Source organism: Rhinopithecus bieti, unplaced genomic scaffold (assembly GCF_001698545.2).
Source record: "Rhinopithecus bieti isolate Rb0 unplaced genomic scaffold, ASM169854v2 scaffold_6907, whole genome shotgun sequence".
NCBI classification, from domain to species: Eukaryota; Metazoa; Chordata; class Mammalia; order Primates; family Cercopithecidae; genus Rhinopithecus; species Rhinopithecus bieti.
The window spans coordinates 4,441,006-4,457,803 of NW_016805647.1; the positions used below are offsets into that span (position 1 = coordinate 4,441,006).

The following is a 16,798-nucleotide window of genomic DNA, read 5'->3' on the forward strand; positions in this document are numbered from 1 at the left end:
TACTCTGGCCACACTGGTCTCCTTCCTGTCCTTCCAATATTCCAAGCTCTTTGGGGCCTTGGGGTCTGCGTTGTCTCCTCTACTTGCAAGGCTTTCTCTCTAAGCTCTCTTCACATTTGGCTAATTCTCATCCTTCATGAAAGTCACTTTCTTTTTCTTTCTTTTTTTATTTTTTATTTTTAGTAGAGATGAGGTCTCGCTATGTTGCCTAGGCTGGTCTCGAGCTCCTGAGCTCAAGTGATCCTTCCACCTCAGCCTCTCAAAAGTGCTAGGATTACAGGCAGGAGCCACTGTGCCCAGTCAAATGTTACTTTCTCAGGACATTCTTTCCTGAGCACTTAAAAGCAGCTCCGTACCAGTTCCCTCCATCACATCTCTCTTCTTTCATGATGCTTATTACGATATAAAATTATTTATTTATCATTGATCTCCACCGAGAATGTAAGCTCTATTTTATTCACCACTTTATCCTCAGAGCCTAGTTGGTGTATGGCATATAGTAGACTCATTGTAAATATCTGTTCGGATCAATGGAATCGATACTCCAAAACAATGGCAGATCTGGAATTTCTTCTTTGAAATGTGGAGGTGCTGCTCCTTTCTTCCAGCAGGTGGCGCCAAAGCTGTACCTGGTCCTTAGCGGAGGTGTGGGTGGGCTGTGAGGTTGGCAAGACAGGGCAGCAGGGCCGAGTGAAGAGGGAGAGACAGCGTTAGTTGTAGTAATGCTGGATTCAAGCATAGAGGAGGTCAATATGGCTCTTCTCCCAAAGAATAACTAGGTATGATCTGTCCAGAAGGGACCCAGAGTAGCCAATGACCCAGGAGACATTGCTTCCCCTCTTCACCCGTCCCACCCCCAAAGCAGCCCCCAATAATTCAACAGGGGATCTTGGAAGAGGAGAACAATTTTCTGTGAGTGTGAAACTGGAGAGAAGCAAGGATGTTCAAGTCTAAATCTCCATAGGATGTTTAGGGGAAACTGTGACCTGGAGAGAGGTGTCACAGTGGGTCAGTGGGAGTCGGGTCTGACGCCCAGCCAAAGCCTGCTCTGGTCCCAGCTCCCGTTCACTCAGCTCCACGTGCCTGCCCCACCCCACCATGCCTGGCCTTCAGCTCAGTGTGGGAGACCACCATGAAAGAGACGAACCCTTAGGGATGTCCCAAAGGCAGAGGGGTAGGGACTGCTTCAGAGGGGCTTGCTGGAGTCAAGACACATTGGATGGGTGTCTGCCAGGTGGAGCTGCAACAGGTGTGTCCTAGGGCCAGGTAGGTGGCCTGCAAAAAGAGCTGCGTCTAGATCTGGGCCTGGGGAGGTCAGTAGGGGTCTCAGACAGGAACTCACAGGATTTCTAGGAAACTTTTTGTTTTGTTTGAGACAAGGTCTCCCTCTGTTCCCCAGGCTAGAGTGCAGTGGCACAATCATAGGTCACTGCAGCCTCAGATTCCTGGCAAGAGATCCTCCTGCTTCAGCTGCCTGGGTAGCTGGAACTACAAGTTGCAAACCACCACACCTGGCTAATTGTTTTTTCTTTTATAGAGTCGGGGTCTCACTATGTTGCCCAGGCTGGTCTTGAACTCCTGGCCTCATAATCCTCACACTTCAGTCTCCCCAGTAGCTGGGATTACAGGCAGAGCCATTACATCCAGCTTACAGAAATGTTTCTAAACAGGAGAGCTACTGAGTTATCTTGGACAGTTTGCAGAAAGAAAGTGAGGAGATCAAATTAAAGTCAAGGAGACCAGACAGGATACTGGTCTATTCACCCAGGTAAGAGAGCATAATGCCTGAGAAGTAATTGTAGGGACAGGAAAGAAACAAGCTTGAGTGGTTTGGAAAACTTTTTTTTTTTTTGAGGCAGAGTCTTGCTCTGTTGCCCAGGCTGGAGTGCAATGGCATGGTCTTGGCTCTTTGCAACCTCCGCCTCCCAGGTTCAAGCCATTCTCCTGCCCTCAGCCTCCCAAGTAGCTGGGATTATAGGCATGTGCCACCATACCATGTTTTTGTTTGTTTGTTTTTTGTTTGTATTTTTTTTATTTTTTTGAGACGGGTTCTCTCTGCCCCCCAGGCTGGAATGCAGTGGCGCAATGTCAGCTCACTACAACTGCTGCCTCCCAGGTTCAAGTGATTCTCCTGCCTCTGCCTCCCGAGTAGCTGGGATTATAGGCATGCGCCACCATGCCTGGCTAATTTTTGTATTTTAGTAGAGATGGGGTTTCACCATGTTGGCCAGGCTGGTCTTGAACTCCTGACCTCAGGTGATCTGCCCGCCTCGGCCTCCCAAGGTGCTAGGATTACAGGCATGAGCCACTGCGCCTGGCCAAAAACTAATTTTTTTTTAAAAGACAGGAGTTGATGGTTACTGGTTAGAGTGGAGGGAGAGAGAAGGTATAAGTGGGCTTCTATAAACATTATCTCAGTGTCTCTGAGCGGGCTAGCTCCAGAGGCCAGACCAGACCCTAGGCTCCTGCTTTGCCCAGACAGCCTGACATGAGATGGCTGATGGAAAGACAGTGTGGGACTTGCTTTGGTGTTGACAAAACTGCTGGGTCACCTAACAGCCTTAAGTGGTGGTTAAGAGCACAGGCACCATAGCCAACCTCGATTCAAGTATCAGCTCTTCCAGTGACTGTCCAATGACCTTGAGCAGGTTACTTAACTTTTCCCTGCGTCAGTTTCCTTATCTCTAACATGAGGATGACAATAATACCTTCCTCATAGGGAAGTTCTGACAACTATTTGAAGACTAACTGAATTCAAACTTATTACACACATGCAACCATGCCTGTTAGTAATGCTTAATGTAACTTACCAAAGTAACCTGGCAGAACTTTATCAGTAAAAATGGAGGACCCGCCTCCCACCCAAAATGGAGCCCCACACTCAAGGTAAGAACCAAGCCTGAATAGCCTACGAGCTTCTCTTGTCTGGGCCTCATTTATCTATTAGTAAAATCAGAAGATTTGACAAGTAGCTCCTAATCCTGCCAACTTTGCCTTCTTGTGATTTTGGGGGCTTGGCCTAAGTTGAGACCCAGTGGTGTGTTAGGCAAGCTCCTACCGGCTTGGAAGAGCCAACTGCTAAATGTTTAGGGAATGTTCAAAGTAGAACAACCATGGATAACTTGAAATTGGCTATGGTAGGAGTTATTCATACCATGGAAGTCAGCCAAGTGCTCCCAACTAGGCCTTCCCCACCACCCTGTTTCCTACTGGAAGTGTTTGTTTCTTGTCACCAGTGCCTCTGTGGTCAAATCCTCCCTCATCTGATACACACATCCAACAGGTACATTCTCACCTTTGAATACCATCAGTAACAGTTGTGGAGAAAGAACCACGGGTCTCCAGGAACCCCACAGGCCTCCAGCCCTGCCAGCCCTGCAGGCTGAGGCATGCAGCAGGCAGGAAGCACAGTGTACAGGCACACCCAGAGCAAGCGTCTGCCTGCCGATCCCCTGGTCATTCTCAGACACAGGGAAATAGACGGTGGTGATTACGGTACTGGAGTCTTTACAGAGTTGGGATAAAATTCCAGTTAGGTCACTCAAGGCTGTGTGACTTTAGCTAAATCCCTCTCTACACTAGGGTGTTCTTAGCAAGAGGCCAGGTGCAGTGACTCACACCTGTAATCCCACTACTTTGGGAGGCTAATGCAGGAGGATTGCTTGAGTCCAGTGGGAAGGACTGGCCTGGGCAATATAGTGAGACCTCCATCTCTACAAAAAAATCTAAAAATCAGCCAGGCGTGGTGGTGCATGCCTGTAGTCCCAGCTACTCGGGAGGGTGAAGCAGAAAGAAGGATTGCCTGAGCTGAGATTGCGCCACTGCACTCCAGCCACAACTTCAGACATGTTTGCCCCCACCCAGTAGCACCTGGGGCTCCATGTGTTCTCTAACAGAGTCTTAAGGCAGAAGGGCTCAATGAGTGGCTGAGGACACAGACAGAGACAGGCAGCTGTTTTCCAGCTTTTATGAAAATTAATAACATTAATAGCTCACAGACATATACATACACACACATTGCTATGTACACAGTCATTAAGTTATTAATTAGACTCTGTAAAAAAAGGTTTCTACATTAGTGTTCCGGGCTAGGCCCGGTCAGTCCTTGGCATATTCACAGTGGCAGCCCCAGGGCTTTGCCTCACGGGCGGGCAGAGGGGAGGCAGGAGGCCACAGAGCAGCCGGCCCCACGGTGAGCACAGCAAGGGTCCTGGGCCACCTCCTTGAGTCTTCAGTTCCCTTCCTAGCACCTGCAGTCCAGCTGCTCAGCAAGCCAGCAGACAGGTCCTGATCCCTCCTGTGGCCTTCTGCATGGTGGCTTCGGGCAACGTGGCGGGCCCTAGAGGATGCTAGCCAGCTCTGTGGAGTCTGTTTCTGAGCAGCCAGAGCTGCTGGCCTCGTCCCTGCAAGAGCCAGAGGAGATGGGTTGGAGGAAGCATCCATCCTTACCCCTCCCCAGCCCCACCTGCTTGCTTCCTTCCTCACGTGATCTTGGCCCTACTGTCGGACTAAAGTGAACCACAGGACACAGAGTTTGCTCACTCCCACTTTCAACTGTTGGTTGGTCTGTTTACTGTCCTTGCTGCACACAGGGTACTGCAAACCCCAGAACTACACTCTCGTCTGGGCTGGTTGACGGGCTGGCATGACTCCCTCCACCCTGCCCACTGGTTTCCCCAGATGCAGGGTTCAGGCCACACTCGAGGTCCTATATGCCAGGAGGCTGATGAAGAGTGCAGTCTCTGGAGTGGGAATGCTGAGGCTCAAACCCCATCTCCGCCCCTTTCAGCTGGGTCAGCCACTCTTCCTGCTGAAACCTCAGCTTCTTCACCTGCAGAGGGGGAACCCTAAGAACCTGATATTTAGGGTTGTTGGAGGGATATGGGAGGTCATGGATGCACGCGTCCTATAACAAGCTCCTTAAGGGCAGAGATTTTTGTCTTGTTCACTAGAGCAATCAATGCCTAGCACATAGTAGGCAGCCAGCATGTATTTGTTGGATAAAGGTAAGACCACTTAACAGAGTGCCTGGTGCATACTTAAGTGTTAGAGCTGTCCAGAGAAGACGTATGGGGGATGAGTCTGGACTTGGCCACAGGAGACGCAAATTGAGGGTTTAGAGGCAACCATGTCCCCTCCTCCAGCATCCCGTCCCCTCCTCACTCACCTCAGTGCCTGCAGGGCCTTCTTGTTCTGCCGCCGCCTCTCCTCATCGATGGGGTACAGTTTGAAGAGCAACAGGCCCAGCAGGATGAGAACTATGGGAGCCATGGTCACGAGCATGTTCAGTGTAAACTTGACACGTTCCGGCTGCGAGCAGCCACGGGTCTGGTACCCTGCAAAGCTATGGGACCCAGGGGGCAGGAGAACGGTGAAGATGGGGCACCTGGGGCCTGGCCCCGCCCAGTCCCGTCCCAGGTCCCCACCCCACTCACTCCAGACTGAGGGTGGAAATGCCCAGTGACACTCCAGAGGCAAACTTGGTGAAGAAGACATAGAAGGAGAAGAAGATGGGCTCGGTTCCGTGGAAGTGAGGTTGCTTCAGATGGAAGTCGTCAATGACGTCAGGCAGCATGGACCTGCGCAGGGCAGTGACAGCCATGAGGACCAACCCACTTAACAGGCCTCTGTGTTGATGAGAAGAGGTGGCCCTCTGGAAGCTTCAGTACCATGGGTACACAGCTCAGTGAGGAGATGGCACCTTCACATGAATAAGAAAAGGCCTCTTGCTCTAAGAGGAAGTAGCCCTGCCTGGAGGTGCTCAGCGTGGCAAGTGGAGCTCCTGCCAGATTATAGCCCCCATTTTTCACTCTGATTAGGTGTTCTTGCAAAGCTCACTACCTGTACAACTGTACAGGACAGACCTCCCTCACTCCTAACCTGGACCCACAGAATGACCTGTGGGAGAACACCCCATAGAACTCTCCCCAAGGAGCTTCAAAACTGGGGACTAGGGGCTGGAGATAACCGAGGAGGGGGCCTGTATATACCTACCAGGGTAGTAAGAAGGCAGCTGCCACACTGATGCCAGCTGCCACAGCTACCACATATGTGATGATGAGGTTACTCTCCATGAGGGCCACCAAGACGAGAAATGGCACTGCTGACTAGGGAAGGGGGTGCAGGAAGATGACTCAGCTGGGAGGTTCCCCCCAGACATCCCCAACTCAACCCAGGATCTGCTCTTCAACCCCACTCACTGAGATCCCAATATATACAGCTGTCTTCTTGCCAAACCGGGTCAGGAACCACTGCCAGATGGGAATGGTGAAAGTGGCTGAGAGCTGTGGAAGACAAAGAGGGTTAAAGGGAGGTGCTTTAGAGCCACAGAGCCCTTCCTGCCCTTCCCAGAACCCCAAAGGGGCTCCCAGCCCTGCCCAAGAGCAGCCAGATGACATCATATGGGCAGCAACAAGATGACAGGCACCTTCGATGGCTCCCCAGGGGAGCTCAGAGCTGGTCCAGGCCCACCTCGTCTGCTGCCCTCTCAAACCTCTGAGCCAAGTTCCTGGTGTCCTCACCCTTGCTTTTGCTGTGCTCGCTATTCAAACATCTAACCTTAAACTCTTTACTTCACAGTCCTACCTACGCAAGGTCCAACCAAATATCCTGAGAAGCCTCCCTCATCCTTTCATGACCTTGGGCCAGCCTGAGAAACATCCTCTGCCTATTCCAAGAACCATTCCACAGCCTATGCCACTTCAGCCCAGGCTGCCTGTGCCCTTGCTCAGGTCCCACACTCACCATGATGGCCAGGAGTAGATTCTGGAATTCATTGCGGAAGCCCAAGGTGTAGGTGCAAAACAAGACAAAGTTCCCCTCCACCAGCTGGGTATGGGGAAAGGTAGGGAAGGAAATGCAAGGAAGGAGGTGATGTTGGGGCTGAGCCTCCCCAAGACATCCCCCATGCTCCAGAGACCTCTGCTCACCCCTTCCCATTACACCCCTTCTCAGGCTAAGCATGTCAGACCCCCACTCACCATGAAAGCCAAGGAGGTGAAGAGGAAGCCGGTAATAAGCTTGATGTATGGGCCGTGGCTCATGACCAGCCGTAGGCCCCGGAAGTAGGCGATCGGCTCAGCCTGCTGGGCTTCATAGGGTTCTGGGGGCCAGAGGGGACAGTGAGGAAGGAGCAGAGGCCCTTCCCAAAAGCCTGAGGGCCAGGCAGAAAGACACAGTTGCCCATGCTGAGGCCTGCACCCCTTCCCAGGCACCCCCTTACCTCTCTGCTCCCGCACGCCCAGGGTCAGGATGACAGCACAGATTACATAGATACAGACAATAACCCCCGCTGCCAGCAGGTATGCCTTTTGCTATAAGGAGGTGAAGGCGACATACAAGGACGGTCAGTTTGAGCTCATCCCAGCACCCCAGTTCCAGCAGCCCCATTCAGTGATCTTGGGCCAGTAGCCAGTCGCCTCCCCTCTGGGAGCCTCCTGTCTCCTTGTGTGAAACGGGAGGATCACCCCAGGCCTGCTGTTGCTTCCCAAGACTGGACAGTTAGGATTCACAACATGCTCAGAAACCAGGCTGGTTGAGTGCGGCCCTCACACCTGTAATCCCAGGAGTTTGAGACCAGCCTGGGCAACTCTACTAATAATAATAAAAAAGAAACCAGGCTGTGGAGTCTGACAGCCCAGAATTCAAATCTTCCCAAATCTCTGCAATTCACTAACTTTATGACTCTGGGCAACTTATTCAGCCTCTCTAAGCTTCAGTTTCCTGTTCTGCAAAGTAGGTATATTGGGTCTATCAATTGTTATGTATATCAAATGCCAACATTTACTTAATAAACACCAGCTGTTACTATCTTTAGGATGACTACAAACCACCTCATTGCTCCTTATCTCCCCAAATCCCTGCCCTGCCCGGGGCCTCACCGTTTCTCTGTGTGAGGTGGTGCCATGTGTATGGTTGGCACTTTGTGAAGCCACTGTAGAGTTATTGAGGTCCTGGAAACAAGGCGTGTCTGCTTGGCCCACGATCTGCCCCTGGATCGCCGTGCCCAGCACTGTGCCCAGCACTTCCACAGTCATCCCTGGCAGGAGAAAAGGAGGTGTTTTGGAGGGTCCTCATGGGTCGTGGGCCCAGGGAGGAAGGTCAAATGGGTGGGAGCCTAGCTGTAGCTCCAGGCAGGGTGGGCAGAGGTAGTGGGGTCAGGTGACGTCTTGGTCCGAACACATATGCACCTCTCCAGGGCTCATCTGAGCAATAAGGGGATTGAGTTGTTTTTAAGATGGGTTCACACCCACACTCTAGAGCAGAGCAAAGAGCTGGACCCGCAAGGGAAGAAGTGTGGCTGGAGGGTCCCTGGAGGGTGGGGTCAGGTGGGCTGGGGAGACTCACGATACGCGGTGGCAGAATCCCGCTCAGTCTGCTCGGTGCTGATGAACATGGTGAGAGCCGAGTAGGGAACATGGAAACACTGGCATGGAAGACAGGCCATTGGTCAGTCAGGCAGGTTGACACACCAATGTAGCTTCCGGTACCAACCCTGGGGGCCCCAAGTACTGCCCTCCTCCCAGCCCCCAGAGACACCCAGAGGAGGTACCCACACTCACCGTGACCATCGTCTCAAAGAGGCAATAGAAAAGCAGGTACCAATAGGTCTGGCCGTGTGGGAAGTCGGGCACGAACCAGATGAGGAAGTAGGAGATGACGGCCAGGGGCGTGGAGAAGATGATCCTGAGGAAGAGGAGGGTGTGAGTAGAGGCTACAGGCTGGAGGCTGGAGGCTGGAGCCCAGGAGCCAGGGCCAGCCCAGACTGCTGTGCCTCATAGGGTTCCCACCCGGAAGGAAGCTAAGCTCTTCCTTCCTTCCCCATACTCCTGCCATCCACCCATCCTAGGCCTCTGGGAAGAGGCTGATGGCCAAGCCTGGAATGGCAGATGGGAACTGGGCCCCCAGACCAAAATCCTAGGCATGGAGTGTGAGGTCAGACCCTGAGTCTACTCCAGAGGCACCAGCCTCTAATGGGCTGAGAGAGGTAGGACGGGAGTCCAAGACCTCAGGTGGCTGGGCAAGGAGGCAGAGAGAAGGAGCAGCCCCATCCCCCGTGTTCTCACACAGATACTCATCAACCACACACACACACCCCATTCACACACACACACCCCATTCACACACACCCATACCCCATTCTCACACACACACCCCATTCACACACACCCATACCCCATTCTCACACACACACCCCATTCACACACACCCATCATTCAAACACACACCCCATTCACACACACACCCCACATTCACACACACCCCCATTCACACACACACCCCACATTCACACACACACCCCATTCACACACACCCCATTCTCACATACCCCCATTCACACACACCCCACATTCACACACACACCCATTCACACACACACCCCACATTCACACACACACCCCATTCACACACACACACCCCATTCTCACACACACACCACATTCACACACACACTCCATTCACACACACACACCCCATTCTCACACACACATTCACACACACACTCCATTCACACACACCCCCATTCACACACACCCCACATTCACACACACACATTCACACACACATACCCCATTCACACACACACCCCATTCACACATACACCCATTTACACACACACACAGGGAAGCTGGCATATGGGGAGAGGCCAGCTCCAAGCAAAGGAGAACTGAAGGCCTAGGTGGGCAAACGTCTGTCTTCCCTGTGTGAGTTCCACACCATCACAAGGGGTTAGACCGCAGGATGGACTAACTTCATGGCATCAGTATAGCAAGGCAGCACAGGCCATGGTAAAGAGAAAGGCCTTTGAGCCACTCTTCAGGGATTCCATTCTAGCTCCACCAGCTAACTATAAAACTCAGTCTTGGGAGTTATTTAAATTATCTGAAGCTCGTTTCCTCATTTCCTCATAAGTTCCAACTATGGGCTGGGCACTATTCTAATTACTTAGGATAACCAGAGAACAGATACAAAATCATTGCCCTTGTGGAACTTACATACTAGTTGGCAAACAGAAATTTGATATAATTTAAAAGTTATGTATACCATTCAACCTTCATAAGGAATAAAATTCTGACACACACTACAACATAGATGAAACTTGAGGACATTAAGTCAAGGAAAATCAGCCAGACGCAAAAAGATAAATATTGTATAATTTCACTCATGAGGTACCTAGACTGGTCAAATTCATGAAGAAAGTTGAATAGTGGTTGCTAGGGGATGTAGGGAGAGGGGAGTGGGGAGTTAGTGTCTAATAGGTACAGAGCTTCACTTTGGAAGGATGTAATGGATAGATGGTGGTGACAAAGTGAATGTACTTAGGCTGGGCGTGGTGGCTTACGCCTGTAATCCCAGCACTTTGGGATACTGAGGCAAGTGGATCACCTGAGGTCAGGAGTTCGAGACCAGCCTGCCCAACATGGCAAAACCCCCGTCTCTACTAAAAGTACTAAAAATTAGCCAGGTGTGGTGGCACACACCTGTAGTCCCAGCTCCTCGGGAGGCTGAAGCAGGAGAATCACCTGAACCTGGGAGGCGGAGGTTACAGTGAGCCAAGATCATGCCACTGCACTCCAGGCTGGTGACAGAGTGAGGCCCTGTCTCAAACAAACAAACTCCTTGATTATTACATCCTTAATGTGGAATGTTAAAACTGCACTGCCCAAAAAAGAACTATTAGAAAACCGACAGGTTAGTATCCCCGCTGTACCAAAAACAAAAACAAAAAACCGAAGTGAATGTACTTAATGCCACTGAACTATACACTTAAAAATGGCTATAATGGCAGTGGCACATGCCTGTTGTCCCAGCTACTTGGGAAACTGAGGCAAGAGGTTTGCTTTTCCCCAGGAGTTTGAGTCCAGCCTGTGCAACATAGCAAGACTCTGTCTTGTAAACTTTTTTTTAAGATTATGGTAAACTTTATGTTACATATACTTTATCACAGTTTTACAAAAGTGTTATATCACGTGTTGGGAGATGAGTGCTATGAAGAAAAGAAGTAAAGCTGGCTCCAGGGGCTTAGAATAAGGATGCAGTTCACAACTGGGTGGACAGGGTAGGCCTTACTGAGAAGTTGGCATCCATGCCAAGGCCAGAATGAGAGGAGAGAATTGGCCTTTTAGACATCTGAGGCAAGAGTGGGCCAGGCAAAGGGAATAGTCAGTGCAAAGGCCTTCGGATAGGTACATATCAGCAGGTCTGAGGAAGAGCAAGGCCAGGAGGGCTGGAGTGAAGAGAACGGGGAGATAGAATTAGGAGATGAGGCGGGAGTGGAAATGGAACTCCCAAAAGGCCATTGTAGGTGCCTTGGCTCTAGTTCACAGGATCGAAGGAACTTTGAGACTTGGTTGATACTAAAATGTCAAACAGTGTTTGGGACACTAAGTGCTATGATGATCACATCAGGGAAGCCCAGCAGGAGAGTTGGCATGCATAACTAATGCAGGCCACACCAGGGAAGCTGCGGAAAGCCCTGGGCTGGGGAGGAGACCTCAGGCCCAGCTGTTGCAGCTTCCCCATGGGACCCTGCTTGACACCTAGTCTCTCACACACTGGCCTTGAGAACTCCAGAGAAAGTGACTGTCAAAGTCTTTCTGATTTGGCCAGGAATGGTGACTCACACCTGTAATCCCAGCACTTCAGGAGGCTGAAGCAGGAATATTGCTTGAGGCTGGGAGTTTAAGACCAGTCTGGGCAACATAGCAAGACCCCATCTCTATATGTGTATATGTGTTTTAATTAAAAAAAGGAAAAGGGCCAGGCACAGTGGCTCATGCCTGTAATCCCAGCACTTTGGGAGGCCAAGGCAGGCAGATCACGAGGTCAGGAGATCAAGACCATCCTGGCTAACACAGTGAAACCCCGTCTCTACAAAAAGTTAAAAAATTAGCCGGACATGGTGGTGGGTACCTGTAGTCCCAGCTACTCAGGAGGCTGAGGCAGGAGAATGGTGTGAACCCGGGAGGCAGAGCTTGCAGTGAGCTGAGATCGCACCACTGCACTCTAGCCTGGGCGACGGAGCGAGACTCCAACTCGAAAAAAGAAAGGGAAAAGAAAAGTCTTCCTGGTTTCAAGAAGAGGATTTAAATGTAGACTCAGAACAGGGGCTGCCCTGAGGCCCAGGAGGAGAGAGGGCTACATGGCTCACAAACCCTGACAGACCCAGTTTCTTCCTATACTGAAAGGAAAGGGGGTTCCAGGTCTCCAGGCCTGGCCTGGGGAGAGGTCAGGTGGTATGGATGGGGAGGTCTGGCCAGGCATGGTGGCTCCTGCCTTTAATCCCAGCACTTAGGGAGGCAGAGACAGGAGAATAGCTTGAGCCCAGGAGTTTTAGACCAGCCTGAGCAACATAGCCAGACCCCATTCTCCACAAAAAGGAAAAAAAGTTTGCACACCAGCCTTCAGCCCACAAGCCATCCCACCTGCACGCATACACAGGCACCACCAGACATAGAAGCACACGCACAAAGGCACCTGCTAGATCAGAAACCGGCCTGAAGGGCCCCCAGCGACTTCCCCAAGCTGGCTGCCACACCTGCCCAGCAAGAGTCGCTCAGTTCCTACACGCCACAGGGAGGGCCTGCCCACCTCCACCTCTCCTGAATCTGTCTCCTCAGGGAACAAGAGCTCCTCATCAGCCTTTGTCAAACACTCCATCCTCTGCTTATAGGCAGCTGAGCAGCTGCTGCTGAGGAACCCAGTGTGACTGGGAGTAACCCGGCCTTCAGCCACCATGCCTGGGAGTAGCCGCCTCCCATTGGCTGGGCCTCATGAGGCGATGTGGCAGCAGAGCCTCGCCTTCTACTGGCTGCCAGGGAGGTGGGCACAGGGCCAAGTCTCCTGGGCTGGCGCCGGGGGAGCCCTGAGCAGCCTGCACAGGTAAGGCAGGCTGTCCTGCCCCCGGCCCTGAAGACTGGATCAAAGGCTCCAACCTGGGCCTTAGCCAGGGACTGGCAGGATTGGGGTGGGTGGGGGGCCTCGTGGGAAAGGAAGCTGTAGTGGGGGAAGGGGTTGCGGGAAGAGCTTTGAAGGCCGGAGGCCAGGTATGGGCGCCCCTGGGGCAGGAAGGCGCCCACTTAAGCCTGGATGGGCTGGAGATGAAAGGGGTATGCCCCCCCACGCCCTGAAGCAGGATGTCCTGGAGGGAACCAGAGTCCCCGCCTGACAGCCTATCCTGTATGGCTCCCCTGCTGTCTGATCCATGGCACCACCTCCCCCTACTTTGCCCCACAGCCTGAAACTGAGTAGCAGAGGCTTCGTACCAAGGGAAAAGGTAATTTACGTCATCCAAGGTGCCAAAGGTTATGGGTTTGCTACCCCATTCCGGGTATTACCCCATTCCCTGCTCTGCCAGGAGCCACCCTGAAGGGGGCCAAATTATATATCACTGTGCTGTTGGATGGTGCCACAGGGAGGCGGAGATGCAGCAGGCTGGGCCTGAAGTCCAACTCCCAGCCCAGGATTCTGCAGTTCGCCTGGTGTGGCCTGTACTAGGGACCACATGCCAGCTCTCCTGCTGAGCATCCCTGATGTGTTCATCATAGCACTTAGTGTCCCAAGCACTGCTTGGTATTCTAATATCAACTTATTTAAGTCTCAAAATTACATCAACCTGATGAAGTAGAATTCAGCCAGGCACTGTTCTAAGAATGTCAATAATAATAATAATAATAATAATAATAATAATAATCCAGCACAACTCTGTGAGATAGACATAATTAATATCCCCATTTTATAGATGAAGAAACTTGATACTCAGAGATGTGAAGTGGCTCAGCTCTAAGTAGGGAAATTGGGATTTAAAGCCAGGCAGGGGCCGGGCAAAGTGGCTCACACCTGTAATCCTAACACTTTGGGAGGCTGAGGTGGGAGGACACCTTGAGCCCAGGAATTCAAGGCCAGCCTAGGCAACATAGTGGGACGCTGTCTCTACAAATAATAATTTTAAAAGATTAGCCAGGTGTAGTGGCACGTGCCTGTAGTCCCAGCTACTCGAGAGGCTGAGGTAGGAGGATCACTTGAGCCCAGGAGTTCCAGGCTACAGTGAGTTATGATCACACCACTGCACTCCAGCCTGGGTGACAGAGGGAGATCCTGTCTCAAGAAAAAAAGGAAGAGAGAAAGAAAGAGAGAGAGAGAGAGAGAGAGAGAGAGAGAGAGAGAGAGAGAGAAAATAAAATAAGCTCAGGCAGGCTGGCTTCAGAGTACAACTGCTTAACCACTCTGAAGTACTACCTTGGCCACTGTGGGAAGTGATAGAGTGGGAGAATTCAGAATTCCAGCTTCACCAAGGGGAATGAGCAGACCCTGGGAAGGAATGAGGCCTGAGCTGCCCAGCCTAGCACTTTGGCTGGCCTGGAAATGGACTGGCTGAGCATGCCAGTGCCCATGCTCAGGGTAGCTGATGCCTCGGATGGAGTTTCGACACCCTTGGACTTTTAACTCCTTCTCCTCACCCCCCAGCCTGTGACAAGACAGAGAGAAGGAACAAGGAGAGGATATGCTGGAAGTCCTGTCTTGTGCCACCTCAAAGGAACATCTTCTACTCACCAGGGCATAAGGCGACCCAGGCAGGTCCAGGAGGATTTGCTGATGCAGAAGCCCACCAGGGGGTCTGTGATGGCATCCCAGGCTCGGCCCACAAACAGGATGATGGAGGCAGAAAAAGGGCCCACCTGGAATGGGGAGAAGCAAAAGACAACTTCCTCATCCTTCTACTCACCTCAGCTCTCACTGATAGGCAGAAGCAGAGGCTCCCTCCCTATCTCAGCCAGGATCTTGTGACCCTGAGCTGCTCCCACATGGACCTTAACACATCTTCACTTGCCTTGTTAATAACGACAATAGCATTTCTCCAATAACAGTAGCACCGGGTGCCTCTACAGAAGCTTCCCCAGATCTGTCCCCTTGATTGCTTCCCTCCACTGCCCTTGAAAACATTCCCATCAATTCAAATGAATCCACAAACATTTCCTTCCCTCCCTCTCAGTCCTGAGCCCCTGACCACCTGGTATCAGAATGAGCATTCGTGGGGTGAACACAGTGTGCTTCAGTGTCCCCATCTGTATAATGGGAGTTATGAGCTCTACCCTACAGATTCAAGCTCTATCTTGGATGTGGAAAAATAAGCCTATAGATGGTTTTTAAAAAGGGACTTGTCACTAGCCACTCAAGCTATCCCCCTCCCTTCCTCCAAACCCCCCAGGCCCTAAATACAGACTCTCCAGACTCCTCCTCATCCATCAAAGCCCTGCTATTGCTATTTCTCCGGACAGTGGGTATTCTTCCCCGTACCATAGTCTCCCCAGTCTGACCCCCCAACCCCAGCTCTAACACCCACTACAACAGGTTTACACTTTGACTGCAGGTTCCTCATATTTATACCCCCACTCAAGGCCCAACCCATGGGAGTTACTCAAAAATTAGCTGCTGAAATTTTTTGTTCTTTCTGGAGCTCAGTATTCCCCCTCTGTAAATGGATACAACTAAGACTCGATGCTTGCCAAGTTAGATGCTACATAGAAGATAGCCGGTACAGGAGCCCCGGTAGCCATGGCTATTCTGCCTCCCACTCTCCCATCCAGACAGAGTGAATTCTCAGGATGCCAGGCTTCTGGCCAAGGCCTCTCAATGCACAGAATAGCCCTGTTTCACCCCAAGTACCCCTCCCAGTCAAAGACCCTGTGTACTGGGGCATTCTAACTTAGCCTAGCACCTAAGCGCCCCTCTGCTCCTCAGGTAACGGTGGGATGCATCTCGTCCACAAGCCTGGCAACAGCCTGAGCCAAGCCAGCTGACTACCTCCCAGCCAGGGACACAGTGTGCCAGTCTCTTCTAAGAACAGCATCCCCAGCAGGCCCCATTTTCCCTCATCCTACCGCCTACCCCTTCAGGCTCTGTTGCTCTTGCCAGGCAAGGAGGAGTTGACAGACCTTTCCAGCAAAGACTCCTGGGGTGGAGAGACTCCCCTCCTGGATAACTTCCAGGGTCTTCTCATTTCTTGCCCACTGACTCTGAGAGGCAGCAAAGTAGGGATTTGAGGTCCCATTTCACAGATGGGGAAAACTGAGTGAACGGACCCAGGGGTGCATAGTCTTTCCCACCTCAGGATGCTGAAGGAACCCTCAAAGGCTTAGACCACTCACCTGAGCCACATCCAATAGGTAGATCTGAAGGAAGAAACCCAGGGCACAGCCTGTCACCTGGTAGGGGGCTCCCCCAAGTGCATAGCAAAGCTTGCTGCAAACAGACAACTGTTGTTTCTTCTTTTTCGGTTCTTTCTGGGAAGAGGAGAAAAAGATGAAAGGCCCAGGTCCTGGCCTCCATCCAAGAAGGTTCCACAGGAAGGACCGTCCCTCTGGCCAACTCTACCAGAACAAACAACTCTGCTTTGACCTGTTCCTACCCAAGAGATCCCACCTTTTTTTTTTTTTTTTTGAGACGCAGTCTTGCTCTGTCGTGCAGGCTGGAGTGCAGTGGTGTGATCTCGACTCACTGCAAGCTCCACCTCCCGGGTTCACACCATTCTCCTGCCTCAGCCTCCTGAGTAACTAGAACTACAGGTGCCTGCCACCACGCCTGGCTAATTTTTTGTATTTTTTGTAGAGACGAGGTTTCACCGTGTTAGCCAGGATGGTCTCGATCTCCGAGATCCCACTTTCTGCAAGAGAAAGGTGTTCTCCATTCTTAGGAACCTGGAAAAGGGGAATCCATACTTGTGTGAAAGTTGCCCCTAAGCCACTTCCCTCCTGGAGATTCTAAGGAAACTTATCAGCCCACCATCCCTAAAGAACTC

The 16,798-nt window shown here is 51.6% G+C and overlaps 1 protein-coding gene across 2 annotated transcripts in view; it reads right to left on the reverse strand.

Moving 5' to 3' along the window:
- Positions 1-3,944: 3,944 nt before the first annotated feature.
- Positions 3,945-16,798, reverse strand: part of MFSD2A (MFSD2 lysolipid transporter A, lysophospholipid) — a 14,778-nt gene continuing 1,924 nt past the window's right edge. For both annotated transcript variants that reach the window (XM_017873342.1, XM_017873341.1), the window contains exons 2-14: positions 16,149-16,283; positions 14,554-14,678; positions 8,562-8,685; positions 8,347-8,425; positions 7,881-8,038; positions 7,223-7,313; positions 6,981-7,102; positions 6,745-6,828; positions 6,201-6,284; positions 5,995-6,107; positions 5,436-5,579; positions 5,168-5,344; positions 3,945-4,403 (exon numbers count right to left, since the gene is read on the reverse strand). In XM_017873342.1, coding sequence (XP_017728831.1) covers positions 4,340-4,403; positions 5,168-5,344; positions 5,436-5,579; positions 5,995-6,107; positions 6,201-6,284; positions 6,745-6,828; positions 6,981-7,102; positions 7,223-7,313; positions 7,881-8,038; positions 8,347-8,425; positions 8,562-8,685; positions 14,554-14,678; positions 16,149-16,283 — 1,500 coding nt within the window. In that variant the 3' untranslated portion in view covers positions 3,945-4,339. The remainder of the gene's footprint in view (positions 4,404-5,167; positions 5,345-5,435; positions 5,580-5,994; positions 6,108-6,200; positions 6,285-6,744; positions 6,829-6,980; positions 7,103-7,222; positions 7,314-7,880; positions 8,039-8,346; positions 8,426-8,561; positions 8,686-14,553; positions 14,679-16,148; positions 16,284-16,798) is intronic.